Here is a 14,144-nt window from a genome sequence, read left to right on the forward strand (position 1 = left end):
CCTGCACTGGCCCTTCTGCAACCTGTAACTCTGTGCATGTGAGCTGCAAATACGGCCAAAGTTTCCACAAAAATGTCCCTAAAAAGATGTTAAATTTAAATATACTGGTGCATTTGTGAGTTTAATAGCGGTAAAGAAACTGTGAGGTGAAACTCAGCATTAACATGAGCACAAACAAAAGATTCATTGTCGGTAAAAATGCACGCTGTGATGTAAAAACGAGCCGTGTATGCTTTTATTTCGTCCGAGGAAAAAGAAAAACAGAGCGTCACACGAAGGTTGAATTTCAAGATTCTTATAATTTATTGCAGTTTGCACACAATTTAAAAATGTCAACAACAGCACACCAAAAAATTACAAAACTAAACACAATTAGAATTTACTCCCCTTGAGAAGAAAAAAAATCAACCCAACTATGATTGTCAAAGCTAAAAATGACTAAATCTGAAAAAGGAACATAAAAAGAAAAGCAAAGAAAATTTTTAATCTCAAGAGGGAGCAAATATATCTGAAAATCTGCTTGTTTTTTTTCCAGACAGTGATTGTCCTCAAAACAGACTCAGCCACTTCACGCCCCCCACCCCCCCGTCTGCCTTTCCATAAACTGTCTATGACATTTCAACATTTTTATTTTTATACCTTGCTTTAAAAAAACAAACAAACAAAAAAACTCCCCCCCTTTGTTTTCAAGTAAGCACAGCAAAAGATGGAGATGTTTCGTCAGGGTGGTTAACTTCACAGCGTCTTGAGCGGTTAACATCGCTCCCACGACTCCACCTCACACTTTAAAAATAAAACAAAACAGCCCGGACTACAGCAGTTTAAGGCGGTCAAGTACAACCAGAGGAACAGAACAAAAAAACAGCAGTAATGATGAAAACAACAGCAGGATGGACTGAGCCCATATGCGGAGATGCTGCCAGTGAAGAAATAAATGTTTCGAGAGGGGGGTAAAAAAAAGAAAAATGAGATGATGCGGTGCAAACTGCCGCAATGTCACCCACACTGTTGCATTGGCAAAGCCTGTGGGTGCCACCAGATGACAGGGCAACACATACAACCACCCCACCCACCACATGCACATCAATGGGGGCGTGCACATACACAGATCTGAGTGAGAGCGTTCAGTATCTCTATGTCAAATGTTTCTGGATTGTATAAACGCTTGACCATTATTTTGAAATTCTAACAAACAAAATCAGAGATACAGAGGTTTAAAAAAAATAAAAACAAACTGATGTCGCCCCCAAATGAACATTCACATACAAAAAAATGAGTTTTCCAATCACATAATCAAAATATAATAAGACATCATTTTCTGATAAATTCAATAAATTCCATGAATTCATACACGATTTTAACAACTCTTTCCCGACGCTCTACAGTATCAAATACTTCCATAGCGTGAGAAATGGTTTTCTGTTTTTTAATAAAGGCATCTTTTCAGCAAAAAATCTGATGTCTTTTAGCTTAAAAAGGTGCATTCAGGCATGCCAATTCTCTCCCATCGATCTCAAAGTAAGGATTATGTTTGAAGAGGAAAACACACACACACACACACACACACAGATATCACATTCACGCTGCTGCGTCTAACGTGAAATGCACTGAGATGGGAGGGTTACTGAACTGAACCCGCTCAGCTCAGCACAGCTCGTGACAGAAGATATCTGACCCTTCAACTTTCAGCAGGACAACTCAGTTTCAGCCTCTCTCCTTCTTTTTTTTCTCCTCTCCCTGTTATTCTTTGCGCATTAGCCGAGTCAGAGCCACATAACTGCACTCAACAGACCTGAAGTAAGTGCCCAATGAGCAGAAATAATTAAGAAATGGCTTCACCACGTCTAGAGCTGGAGAGGACGGAGACACGAGAGATGGAAAACAAACATACAGCAGTGGAGGAAATTTAACGCCTGAGGAGGAGCAGGAGGAGGAAGTGCTGGGTGGACGTAGATCTTCAGTAGGTTAAATTGACTGGTAATAACCAAGCCACACGCTCATAAACACACGCACAAACACACACACACACACACACACGCAGCAGAGAGATCAGTGCATATACACACAGGCTTAAAATGCTTCATCATATCGCTTCAACATCCGACGGAAACACATTCGGTAACATTCTTCTAGGAGCCCAGCGACAGACCTACGACGAGTTAAAAAAGAAAAAGAAAAAAAAAAGAAAATCCAACTTTCACTGTCAAAAGTGTTCGACCCCCCACCCCCACCCCCGCCCGATGCAAAAACCACAACTTAAAGGTTTAAGACAAAATCAAATTTTCATGCATTTTTTTCCATAGTGGTGAGAATAATATTCAGTTTTTCAACAGACCGCACCCTGGAGTAGTATTCACAAAGAAAAGAAAAAGGAAAGCCTGTTGTCAAATATTTGATCAATTACAATGTGTACAGTAATACAGCAAATTCACATTTTTATTTTAAAATATACAGGTTTGGACGTCATGCAACAACAGCAGGTCCCATTACAAAAAAAGTAACAAAATAATAATAATAATAATAATCATTAATTTAAAAAAAAATTGTAACGGATTTAAGTTCTAAAACTATAGCAGAACAATATACAACAACCTTAAATTAAATACCTTTTCAACAAGAGATGTTTTAAAGACTGCCAGCTAGATTTAAGAAAAAAATTCTATTAATAACAATAATAATAATTATTATAATAATTTGTAAAGGTCTTTTCATTTTTAGAAAATACTTCAAATTGATTGGAAGTGAAAAAAGGAGGCTGTGCATTGCATGAGTGCCATCAGTTTGTCTGTCAGTCAGCTTTACCCTGAACACACAACACCAAAGAGCTTAACAAGAGAAGCGGGGAGCGCTTCGCCAACGACACCTCCATGCCAGTAGAAAATAAAATTAATACACACAAAACACACTCACACACACTCACGCACGTCAGGTGAAATTTTTGCCAGAGTAGTGCAGTATCACGCACACACACACTTCTTCAAACTGTGTGTGTGTGTGGTGGTGATCACAGTACCCGTTTAGTGTATTGTAATGCTTTTTCACTTCAGTGTGTTCGACCTGAACTCCTGCAGTGGTGTTTGCTGTCTGTGGAACTGGGACCGATACGCTGGCCAGCGTCGGAGTGTTGTGTCTGAGATGAAACACAAACAGAGTGAAAACTCTTCAAGAAGGCGAGACATTCTCACTGGGACCCACGTCCTCAGACGCAATGAAAACCACCAAACAGAATTTACGCCAAATAAAAATAAGAGTTCAGAATAAAATAGAATAAAACAAAATTACCCCAAACAGCAACAACAAAAAAAAAACTCAGTAGTAACATTTTCATGTGCTATTAAAGTGCAATTGAATGAGATTTTGCGACACACAAGAACATGACTCACTTGAACCCCAAATATCAAACTTTGCCACCTCCCTTTCACCTCCCCATGCCTCTCTGCCCTTCTTCCACTCTCCGCTCTCTTTCCCTTTATCAAACCCAGCAGTCTGTTTCTACTTCCACAGTTCCTGGGAGCTGTCCTCAATCGCCCAATCCCTGACATTGGGCAGTGCCAGCGGTTCACTCTTCACTGACAGCGAGTTGACCAGTTCGCAATGGAACTTGCGGATGTGTCGGTACAGGTCCCCGGACTGTGTGAAGCGCCGCTCGCACCATTTACAAGCGTGCGGCTTCTCACGCGTGTGCACCACTGCGTGGCGGCTGAGGTTGTGTGAGTATTGGAAGCTCTTGCCGCAGGTGGTGCAGGTGTAGGGTTTCTCACCGGAGTGTGTCCGCTCATGGCGCTTCAGCGTGTACATGCAGGAGAAGGTCTTGCTGCAGATGGTGCAGGTGGGCACGTTGACGTCTCCGGCGGGCTTGGAGCGGATGCCCTCCTGCTCCCTGAAGTGGGAGCTGAGGTGAAGTTGGAGGATGTGCGGGGAGGGGAATACCTTGTTACACAGCGGGCACATGAAGATCTGCGTGTGTTGAGCTGACAACATGTTGGAGACGTAGGGCAGCAGGGAACTATCCATGCTTGCCGCCTCGGCCTGGGCGCGCTCATTTTCACCCCCCAGAATGTCCTCGTCGTCGGCTGTGGCCGAAGGCTTCTCCTCCCGCTCCAGTTCTGAGGCCAGAGAGGCCTCTCGCAGAGCAGACAGGTGTGCTTCCAGGCCGAGCCTCCGCTGGGCCGACAGAGGCCCTCCGACCCCGTGGTGGGTCAGGCCCCCGTTGGCGCTGGGAACCGTCGCCTTGGTGATGCCACTGTGCTCCATGTCATAGTCCCCACCTCCCAGTTCCTCTTCCTCGTCTGAAGCCACACCCCTCTCCACCTTCACCCGCACAGCCAATGGGCTTTGGAGGCTGTCTGGTGTGGCTGCCCCGCTGAAATAGGACTGGTGGTGATTATTGTGGTTGCTACCTGCAATCGGCTTGACTGACAGGTCCAGGACGCAGTCAGCCGCATCATTCGACACCCTCCTTCCCCTGTGCCCTCCACGAGAGCTCACGGAGCGGTGTGACCTCTGTGAGAGGGATCCAGTGGAGCTGGTGGGGCTGCCGGCCGGGGAGAGCAGCTTTCCTCCCTCCCCCAGTGCCTCCCCACTCTGCATCTCTGCCTCGCCGTGCGGACTGGTTGTAGCCATGGCTGGTGTCCCTGGTCTGTCTGCAGACGGCAACCTCAGCCACAGCGGTCCTCCCTCGGCCTTCCCCTCCTCCTCTTCATCACTGTGCAGCAGGTCGGCAGTAGCAGGCCGGCCCGTAGAACCATCTGATAGACTGTCGGCCTTATCGGAGCAGCTGGAGCCACCATCCTCTTCCCTGCGCGTGCTGTCTGCCTCCGCTGTGGCCTTCTGCTTCAAACGTTTCTTACACACCTTGACAATGTCATACATGTGCAAGTAGCTGGCCGCTGCCAACACATCCTCTACGGGAAGGTCCTGGAACTGCAGCTTGCCCTCATACATGAACTCCAGGAGCAGGGAAAAGGCCGGGGCTGTGACAATGTCGCTGTTGAGGTGCACCACGTCTCGCTTGTCCAGCTGGTCCTTGTAGAAGAGGTGAAAGTACATGCTGCAGGAGGCCAACACAGCACGGTGGGCCCGGAACTGGGCATCGCCCACCAGCACTGTGGAGTCACACAGGAAGCCCTGGTGCCGCTGCTCGCTCAGACACTGGAGTAAATGTCTGCTGTGGTCTGGGAACTCCATCTTGCCGTCCTCATAACCTGCAGCCACACAGAGACACAGAGGCAGAGTCAAAGTTAGATACATCTGATGAAGAGCTGAGATTTTACACCTAATGTGTGTGTGTTTTTTTTTTAAAGATTTCAATCAAGTGCTTAAATAAAAGATGTGTTAATTTTCAGTGTTCAATATTTATTCAGTGAAGGTAAATACACAAGAAACAAAGGAGCTAAGAAATGTAGATGAAAAGCAAAACCTACAAAAGACAATTTAAATTCAAAGACGACAGAAAGAATGAGATTTTAAAAAGAAGTACACTTCATCTAATTTCTAAAATGAAATATGTGATAACATAACATTCAAGATAAATGTAGAGATCATGACACTCTTCTTATCACCACGAAGGTTTTTGTGTCAACTACGCTATTTCTCCAAACAGAATTATGTTAAACGAGGCCAATTAAAAAATGTAAAAAAAAAAAGAAAAAAAAACGGAGAGACGCAAGAAAGAGGAGACAAATGCCAAAAACACATATGGTGCGTGATGCTGAAAACAAACTACAGAGAAGAGGACGAGCGAGCGGATAGAAACACGTCAGGAGGAGATAGGTCAGAAAAAACAGGAAGACACTATTAAACACATAAAAAGTAAATTAAAAGACAACAATAAATGCAGCAAAGATACCACAAATATTTAAAATATGTGTATATTTTACGAGGTAATAACCTCTGCACAGCCGTGATTTTTTCCTCACAATCACAAGAGAAATATTTCTGCTCAAATTCAAAAGCACGACGCAGGTAGCTATAAAGTCATGCAGACATTCATTTGTACAACGATGCCAGATATTGGTGTTTCCTAATTATTCACTGTCTCTCAAATAAATTCAAAGGGAAAAGAAGAAACACATGATAATTACAATTAAACAGAATAACAGTAATTACAGAACAATCACTAATTCAGCTTTTTACCCACAGAAAGACTTAATCTCAGGTAAAGCAGCAGCGACAGATTCTTCTACTCTGTCTCTCCGTTCTCTCTCTGTATCTCTCTAACTCCTCTGCCTGCACTCCTGGATTGTCGCTGCTCCTACGCTGGTTATTTTTATTAACCCACTTTGGCCTGGCCTGGCACAGCCCTTTTAGGTAACCGGCTTTCAGCTGCACACACTGTCCTCACGTACACACAACACACACACACACACACACACTTAGTACCAGCCTACCTACCAACCACCTCCACAGGCTAAGTCGAGCAGGAGAACTGGCCAATTGAAATAGCACTGTTGAAAACAAAACAGCTTGTCCCTCGTTTAACCTGCGAGCACCAGCTTTAGGTGTAAGATTAGACAAGGGGGGGGGGAGAAAAACTTGCAGCGACGCTCTTCAGGTGTCCTTTAAAAAAACAGAGTCGATTTTAAAATAAATGAACGCCTAAATCACGGATGACAGGAGGCGATAACGAGGCTGAAATCTGTAAAATCATTAAGTCCCACCTGTTAACCAAGTCGATTTGTCCCGCCTGAGAAAATACATTGGTCCCGCTCTGCACTGTGTTAACCAAAGCAGTTAAATCACCTCATTTGAATGAAGCTAAACCAAGAATGTCACTGTGTGTGTGAGACTGTGTGTGTGTGTCGTGTGTATGTGTGTGTGTGCTCGCCCTCCGGCTTGTTCAGACTGCTTTTAATGAGGGGGCTTACGGGGACAAGGGTGTACCACCTCCCACCTCCACCCCCATCCCCCCCCCCTCTGTCCAGCCAAACCCCTCTGCCACCTCCTCCCTCCATACATACACACACACACCATCCGTCACTCACACACTCCTTCCCATCTGAATCTTACAAGAAAAACCCCGCACATCCGCCCCATAGTAGAAACTGCCCTCTTCCTCAACCCCCCACCACCCTCCGCCCACCACCACCACCCAGAAGAGAAGATTTACAATACAATCACTGTAAGTGCCCTGCTCGTCACAGCATCAATCCTAATCCTTAAAGATGGCTAAAAATAAAGACGGCGGTGGTGGCGGTGGGGAGGGAGCCGTCAGCGGAGGCTCAGGAGGGCAGCAGCCCGTCACCCGGCCTGCCCGGCCCCGGCCAGTGAGCTCAGGCAGGGGTCTGAGAGAGACACACACAGAGGGGCAGGGAGGGAGAGGGTGAGAGAGAGGCTGGGACGGCCGGGGAGGGAGGCTTACCCACATCTGATCCAGCTGACGGGGGCCATATGGCAGCTGCTAGCCAGATAAAGAGATTAAGACTAGGAGGGAGTGCGATTACAGCTGTCTAGCCAATTCAGGCAGCTCAAATCTGCAACTTCTAAATTAGTCTCCTCCACTCCAGCCGACAGGAGGGGAAAAAAAGACCGCACATGCTTTCAAGTAATTTTTACAGCGAGTTAGATTTAACTGAAAGGAAAAAACAGATTAGATGATTAGGATTAAATAGCAGCTCTTTTTTATTTAGCTTAAAGTCTGATGTTTTTTTATTCTTTTATTAACTGAAAAATGAGTTTGTTTTCTTTGCTCAAATTTAACCAATTAAAATTTCTGTCTTTATTATTAAAATGGTTAAAAAAAAGAGCACTACTTCTAATTATGATTTCACTTGTATTATATTAAATGAACTGGGGGAAAACAAGATTGATTCAAAATGTTTTCTCCCCTCGTAACTTTGCTGTCAATTAATGAGCGTCTGAACAAAACGCCTGTCAACACAAATGGAAAAAATGCAAAACGACAGCTGAGTTTTAAACGCAGCTCTCTCCAGACTACAAACTAAAAACACAGCAGAGAGTTTCCCGGACTGCAATTACACCTCAGACAGGCAGCACCAACACGAGTTTACTACTCACCAGTAGCTTCACACACAGCGCTCACACTGGTTTGACACACCGGAGATTCCCCACAACAAAACAGAATAACTACTCCACTACCCCAGACTCTGCTATTCACTGTGCCTATAACACACACACACGCACACACACACATGCACACACAAAACGATACCTGCAGCAGTATGCATCAACTTGATTAACTCCACTGTAGCAGAATAGCTGGGCTCTCTGGCTGGGAATGGCTGTGTGTGTGTATCTCTCTCTCTCTCCCTCTTTCTTTCTTGCTCTTTCTCTTCGTCGCTCGCTCTCTCTGAATCAATGAGTGGGTAGAAGAGGAGAGAAGAAGAAGAGGGAGGCAGGCAAAAAAAAACACGCTGTTCAAACTGCGAGGGACAGATGCAAAGTGGAGGAGATGTTGGAGGGGGAACGAGATACCACCTCCCTCCTCCTCCTCCTCCTCCTCCTAACTGGCGCTGATCGGCAGCCACAAACACACACACACACACACACACACACATACACACAGCACTAACTCTCCCAGGCTGCCGCTGAGACTCACAATAAAGGACTGGGGAGGGGTGGAGGCGGTGGAGGGATGGAGGAGGAGGAGGTGGGGTGGATGGCAGCCTGTCAGCTGCTCTGACATCATCCTCAGATGGAGATGCTACCTCCAGCTGTGCTCTTTCTACAGCCATATGCTGCCTCCTCTACACTCCTGCCACCAGACTCCTCTTTCATTCTACCAACACCAACACCACGCAACTTTGTCTCTCTTTCTCCCCCTTTTTCTCTCTGGGAAAAAAAACACCGGTCTGCTAAATGCAGTGAGATGCTGATTTGGTTTTTGGAGAGGAGTTTGCACATCAAATCCTGCAGCCACAACTGCAACCAAAACTATTAAGGAAAAGGGGAAAGTTCACAGAATAAACACAGAGGTTCAGGGTTAAAACTTTTTCCTCTAATTACTAAATCCTCCTCTGTCTCCCTCTGCATGTCTCTGTCTCCTTCCAACACTCATAAACAAAGGCCAACACAGCACATTTGCAACTGACAGACGCACGCAGCTGATATTGTTTTCCACTTCTTTACGGTTCAGCGCCGCTGCCTCGTCTTGTATTCATTCATTCACTCATTCATTCATCCATCTATCTGTCCATCCCCCACTTTGCCAGCCCCCCCCCCTTTTTGCTCGGACAATCCGGACAACTGAGAGGAACAAAAATTGAAATGAGGAAACAATGAGAGCAAGTCACAAAGAAAGAACCCTAATGAGTGCATACATGCCTTTAATAAGCCGGGGAGAAACTTATTACAACAGCTTTATTTCGCTTTCGTTTTAGTGAAAGTGTGCACGATGGGAGCGTGTGAATTCCCAGCCATTTAATACATGTACTCACACAAATATACATGCATTTTCTATTTCAATTTGTGCACGAATTTCACAGTCAACTTTTTTTAAAATGAAGTTTAAAAGTCTAGTTTCATGCATTTATATGAAATACTGCAAGATTTAAAAGGCCAAACAGCGCGCTTATAAATGTGGAGCTAAATTAAATGTGTTTTTAGTTTTTTAATTTGTAGTAACAAGCAACACGTGCAACTTTTCCTTAAAGTTTTGCGATAAAATGACAGTTTTGCAGCAAATTCATATAAAACGGGTTTAATCGGTGAAGAAATTTACTTCTGCAATATTTAATAATCTTTCGCAAAAATTCGGCTGAGCTTTCACAGCCTGACGCGTTAAATTATCCGAGTTAAACTTTAATTAACTTCACCGCTGGAGTTTCTGCTGGCATCTTTAATTATTAGGAAGTCCGAAAATAAATAAAATAAAACAATTTGTGCTTCACTTTGACGCGTTTAAACACGGTGACAGCGCCATGTTCAACACACACACACACACATACACGGGAGTTATCGATGTGATCAATAAGTTTGTTATAGATGACACAGCCGTTAACTTCACTTAAAGCTCCCTTTAAATTCCGACCGTTGGTGTTTGTCAACGGTCGTGTTAGCTTAAAAAAGTCACAGTGATAATGTTAAAGCGGCTCTGTGGGACTGTTACCGAACAATTTAACAACAGGAGAGAGAAGACAAGCTTTAATTTCTCAGGAGAAGACACAACAAACACGAGAAAAAGACCCACGGAGACACACTGACCCACGCAGCTAGCTATAGCCCGACCGTGGCTAACAAAAGTAACGCGAAGAGGCTACAATATTGAGCTATTTACAGTTGTGTTGAAGGCCCCGGTGCTATGACAACAGCTGCTAAAACAGCGAGGAGGGAGAGCTAACATGGTAACTATTAGTGTGCGGAGACAACACAGTAATGCTAAGGAAGGTTTAGCTACTTTTTCCCCTCCGTAACCCACCCTCTCTCCCTCCTGAGCCTCCTTTAATCGGACTCCGGTGTTAAGAGGCAGCACTTACAGACAACACGGTCCAACGTCTTCCTCCGTCAAATCCTCCTCTTCTTTCCTCCGGAGACAAAACTAGATTGACTTTGGACTAATTTCCATAACAGGCTGCCGAGGGGCGAGCAGGCGGAGGGACGGGGAGTCTAGCACTCTGCGGCGGCCAGATGTTTCCGAGCTGTTGCTGCTCAACTCGGGCTGGGAAAGGAGGCGAGTTGACTGGCACGGCGCGGAAGCCAATGGTGCCGGCGAGGAGAGAAGTGAAGGCAAATTGGAAGCGGCCCTCTGACAGAGGAGAGGGAGGGATATGTCTTCTTCTCTCGTCGGCGTAGGTTGACACCAGGCAACAACAACAGCAGCACACACAGTGAGGAGGAAGGCAGGGGGAGAAGAAGAAGGAGCTGGGCCAAACCAACTGGTTCTGCGAGTCAGTGAGGCGGACTGGCGCAGCGGAGAGCGAGAGAGTGGAGAGCGGCGCGGTGCCGCATGGGTACTGTAGTCAAAGCGGAGCGGGGGGGTGGGGAGGGGGGGTGGTGAGGGGGAGGCGGAGCTGATGTGAGCAGGTGCACCACCTTGACAGGAGGAAAAATGGTTAATGCTTAACATTGCATTGTTGGAATAATAACAGCTTTTGGTTTGACTGTGCGCTGCTGGCAACAAATATTAGGTGTTAATCAAAGACACAAAACAGGTGCAACACTTCCACAGCTACACAAACATGCCTAACTAACTGGTTTATAGTGGTGGAAAGTAACCACACAAGAACTGCACTTAAGTAGAATTTTAAAGTAATTATACTGCTTCTTCTCCGCTGCACTTTAAGTAAATGTATGTGGATGCTTGCTTGTATTTATTTGGATTTGCACCTTATTGTTATTTTAGACTTGTCATATTTGCACTCTTCCCACTTTGTCTTATCTTATCTTAACATCTTATTTTATTTTATCTTTGATGTACTTTTTACTGCATTTCCTTGATAGTCTAAGTTTTAAAGGGAAATGTGCATTGATGTTTGCGTTGTATTAATTTTGGATTTGCACCTTATTGTTGTCTTACGCTTTTCATATTTGCACTTCTCCCACTTTGTACTGCAAATGCTGCACAGCATTTCCTCTCAGGATGAATAAAGTTTCATCTTATCTTATCTTATCTTATCTACTACTTCAGATCATTAAAAATATGATCAACAAATAAAATATGCTGTATTATTGTCCGCTACACCACAGTATCTAAAGTCTTTACAATTAGCTCCACCTTAATGAGCTGCAACATTAATCATTATTTAATTAATCATATCACTTATTATAATCCAATAATATGTATTGGCCGTTCTTAATTATTAGTACTTTTACTTTTAGTGCTTTAAGTATATTTTTGTACATTTACTGAAATAAAATTTTTGAATGCAGGACTTTTACTTGTAATGAAATATATCTTGTATTACCTGAGGGCTTCTTGCCCATTTCACTTGCAGTACTGGCACAGTTTGTCAAATAACTGATCAGTCCATAACTACATATCACAACAAGTTTGATAACTGATAAATGAATTTATTTATAAGGAGAAAATGTCAAGTATTCACTCGTGCACGCTTCTTAAATGTGGTGTGTTGCTTAATGTTCTGCAGAGCTGAACTCGAGCTCAAGTGATGGCAGTTTACTTTTTTGAAATTTAATTGACTAAACAATAATCAATTAGAAAAATAACTTACAGGTGAATCAATGATGCTGCAGCCCTCTGCTGTTAGTATGTCTATAACAGTCACCACCTATAAACACCCAAAATAAAGAGAGGTATTAAGTTATGGCAGTTGCATTAAAAACACAATAAGTGCTGATGATGACCTACTTTTAGTTTCACTATATGTCATGATAGTGTGTCCAACACCTTCAGCATTGATTACAGTTTACGTGCTTGGCTGCCTCCAGTTTGGGATGGGCTGATTGGCAGTCTAATGATCGACGTATAGGAAGGACAAGCCCTCAGTGACAAAGGCTGTGGATGTGGTGAAAAAACGCAGCTGCATAAAACCTGTTTGTTTTGTGAAATTAGAGGCGGAGATGTGCTCAGTTGATTTACTGCAAATTAAAAAGGGTGATTTGCAGGCATAAACAAATTTAACAGTCCCCTGAATGAGTCTTCAGGGCAAAAAAGGATGGAAAGGAGTAATAAGGGAACTAATGACAGTCTTCTTTAAATTAATAATGTAGGTCAAGCAGGAGGTTTGTATGCAAACAGGGGCAATTAGGCCTCTGATGGATATAACAAGTTGTAAGTCTCAGACATGACTGGCAGCTTTATGGGAAACCTTTGGCCTCCTGTGCCCTGTGAAGAAATGCCAAGGCTGCGTGTGGCGAGGCCTGTTTAACCTGTAACTCTAAGTTTCAGTTTACCATAAACAGGTTGTTACATCACACTTTTAAAATCACATCATTTATCACTGCAAGTAGTCTTCAACATGGGACCCTGCAGTTTATCTACAGCCTTATGTGAGACTGTCTTTTGTCATATATCTGCCCGAGGTTTCACTTTTTATATACCTCATGAAGGATGACTTCTGCAGTGTGAAGTGCTGCAGAGCCGGAGACATTTGGGTTGTAAGTTTCCTGCGTGACATCCAAGAGAAGAGAACAGCAAATCTAGGACGCAGAGCAACATCAGCAGCAGTGTGTCCAGGAATAAAAGGCAACCACAAGTTTGAGGAAAGGGTTAAGGGACTTAAATTAAAGGAGCCCTGGATACAATGAAGAAAAAGTTAATTGGGTTATAAGGGAAATATGTCTGATAATCGTAAACAGAGGTTTCACTCTGCTGTTGTATTCACCATTTTTAAAAATCCCTTAAAATGTGGGTCACTGAGACAAAACCCTTATCAAACGTCTGTCCTGGGAGCCTTGACATGAAAAAGTTTGGGCAGCTCTGGTTGCCTGAGCGAGTCTGCATCCCCCTAAACCTGTCCCAGTAAACTAATTGGCGTTACTAATAGATGGCTGGATGAACCGCAGCCCTGTGTGGTAATGAATTCACACGATCCGGTGTCATAGCTGAAGGACTTGTTAAAATGCAAATGAATGATGACCCTGTTATGTGTCTATCAATTTGGGGGGGATCCACATTACCAGCGCATTACAATGAGCCCCTTGTTCACGCACGAAAATACAATTAGGCCCACGGGCAGGGACAGTTCAACATGGGGCCTGCACAGAAAATTGGATTTAAAGACAGACTTTTTAAAACTATCAGCTAATTTGGGCAATAAATGCAAAGTGGTAATTTCACTGAATATTAGGCTCAGTTTAAGAATAATTTTCTCTCAGTGTGCAGGATGACCTGGTGTGTGGAAAACTCACTCCACCATCTCTTTTGTGGCTCCTATGTATAGAGGACACTGTAAAGAGTGAGATGCACTTCACATAGCCTTGAATGCATTGAAATCTGTTATGTATGTGTCTGTGTGCCGGCTGCCTCCAGAGATTGCTGTGCAATTTTCTAAACTTCTTCTTCCACCGCTCCTGTGTTCCCCTCTCTGATCCACGTATTGTTTTGCCACTGACAGATGCCAGAATACAGCCTCGTGTGTGTGCATGTGTGTGTGTGTGTGTGTGTGTGTGCATGTGAGCCAAATAAGCAGAGCCAGCCTGATGTTTGAAATTATCTGTACTACTATTTCATCCTCCCCACAGCTGAAGACAAAGCAGAAGGCAGGCAGAAATAAAAACAAGATAAA

At 44.1% G+C, this 14,144-nt stretch overlaps 1 protein-coding gene across 4 annotated transcripts; it reads right to left on the reverse strand.

Moving 5' to 3' along the window:
• Positions 1-279: 279 nt before the first annotated feature.
• Positions 280-10,873, reverse strand: zbtb18 (zinc finger and BTB domain containing 18). 4 transcript variants are annotated; one of them, XM_049600750.1, is made up of 3 exons: positions 10,434-10,872; positions 8,171-8,308; positions 280-5,204 (listed from the first exon to the last, which is right to left on the reverse strand). In XM_049600750.1, exons 2-3 carry the CDS (start codon positions 8,184-8,186, stop codon positions 3,493-3,495), a joined length of 1,728 nt encoding a protein of 575 aa, XP_049456707.1. In that variant the 5' UTR covers positions 8,187-8,308; positions 10,434-10,872; the 3' UTR covers positions 280-3,492. The 4 variants fall into 4 exon arrangements, with proteins under 4 accessions (XP_049456707.1, XP_049456708.1, XP_049456706.1 ...); XM_049600751.1 differs by lacking the exon at positions 8,171-8,308 and having other exon boundaries at positions 10,434-10,873; XM_049600749.1 differs by lacking the exons at positions 8,171-8,308; positions 10,434-10,872 and adding an exon at positions 6,660-6,853.
• Between the last annotated feature and the right edge of the window lie 3,271 nt (positions 10,874-14,144).

Source organism: Epinephelus fuscoguttatus, linkage group LG16 (assembly GCF_011397635.1).
Source record: "Epinephelus fuscoguttatus linkage group LG16, E.fuscoguttatus.final_Chr_v1".
Classification (NCBI taxonomy): Eukaryota; Metazoa; Chordata; class Actinopteri; order Perciformes; family Serranidae; genus Epinephelus; species Epinephelus fuscoguttatus.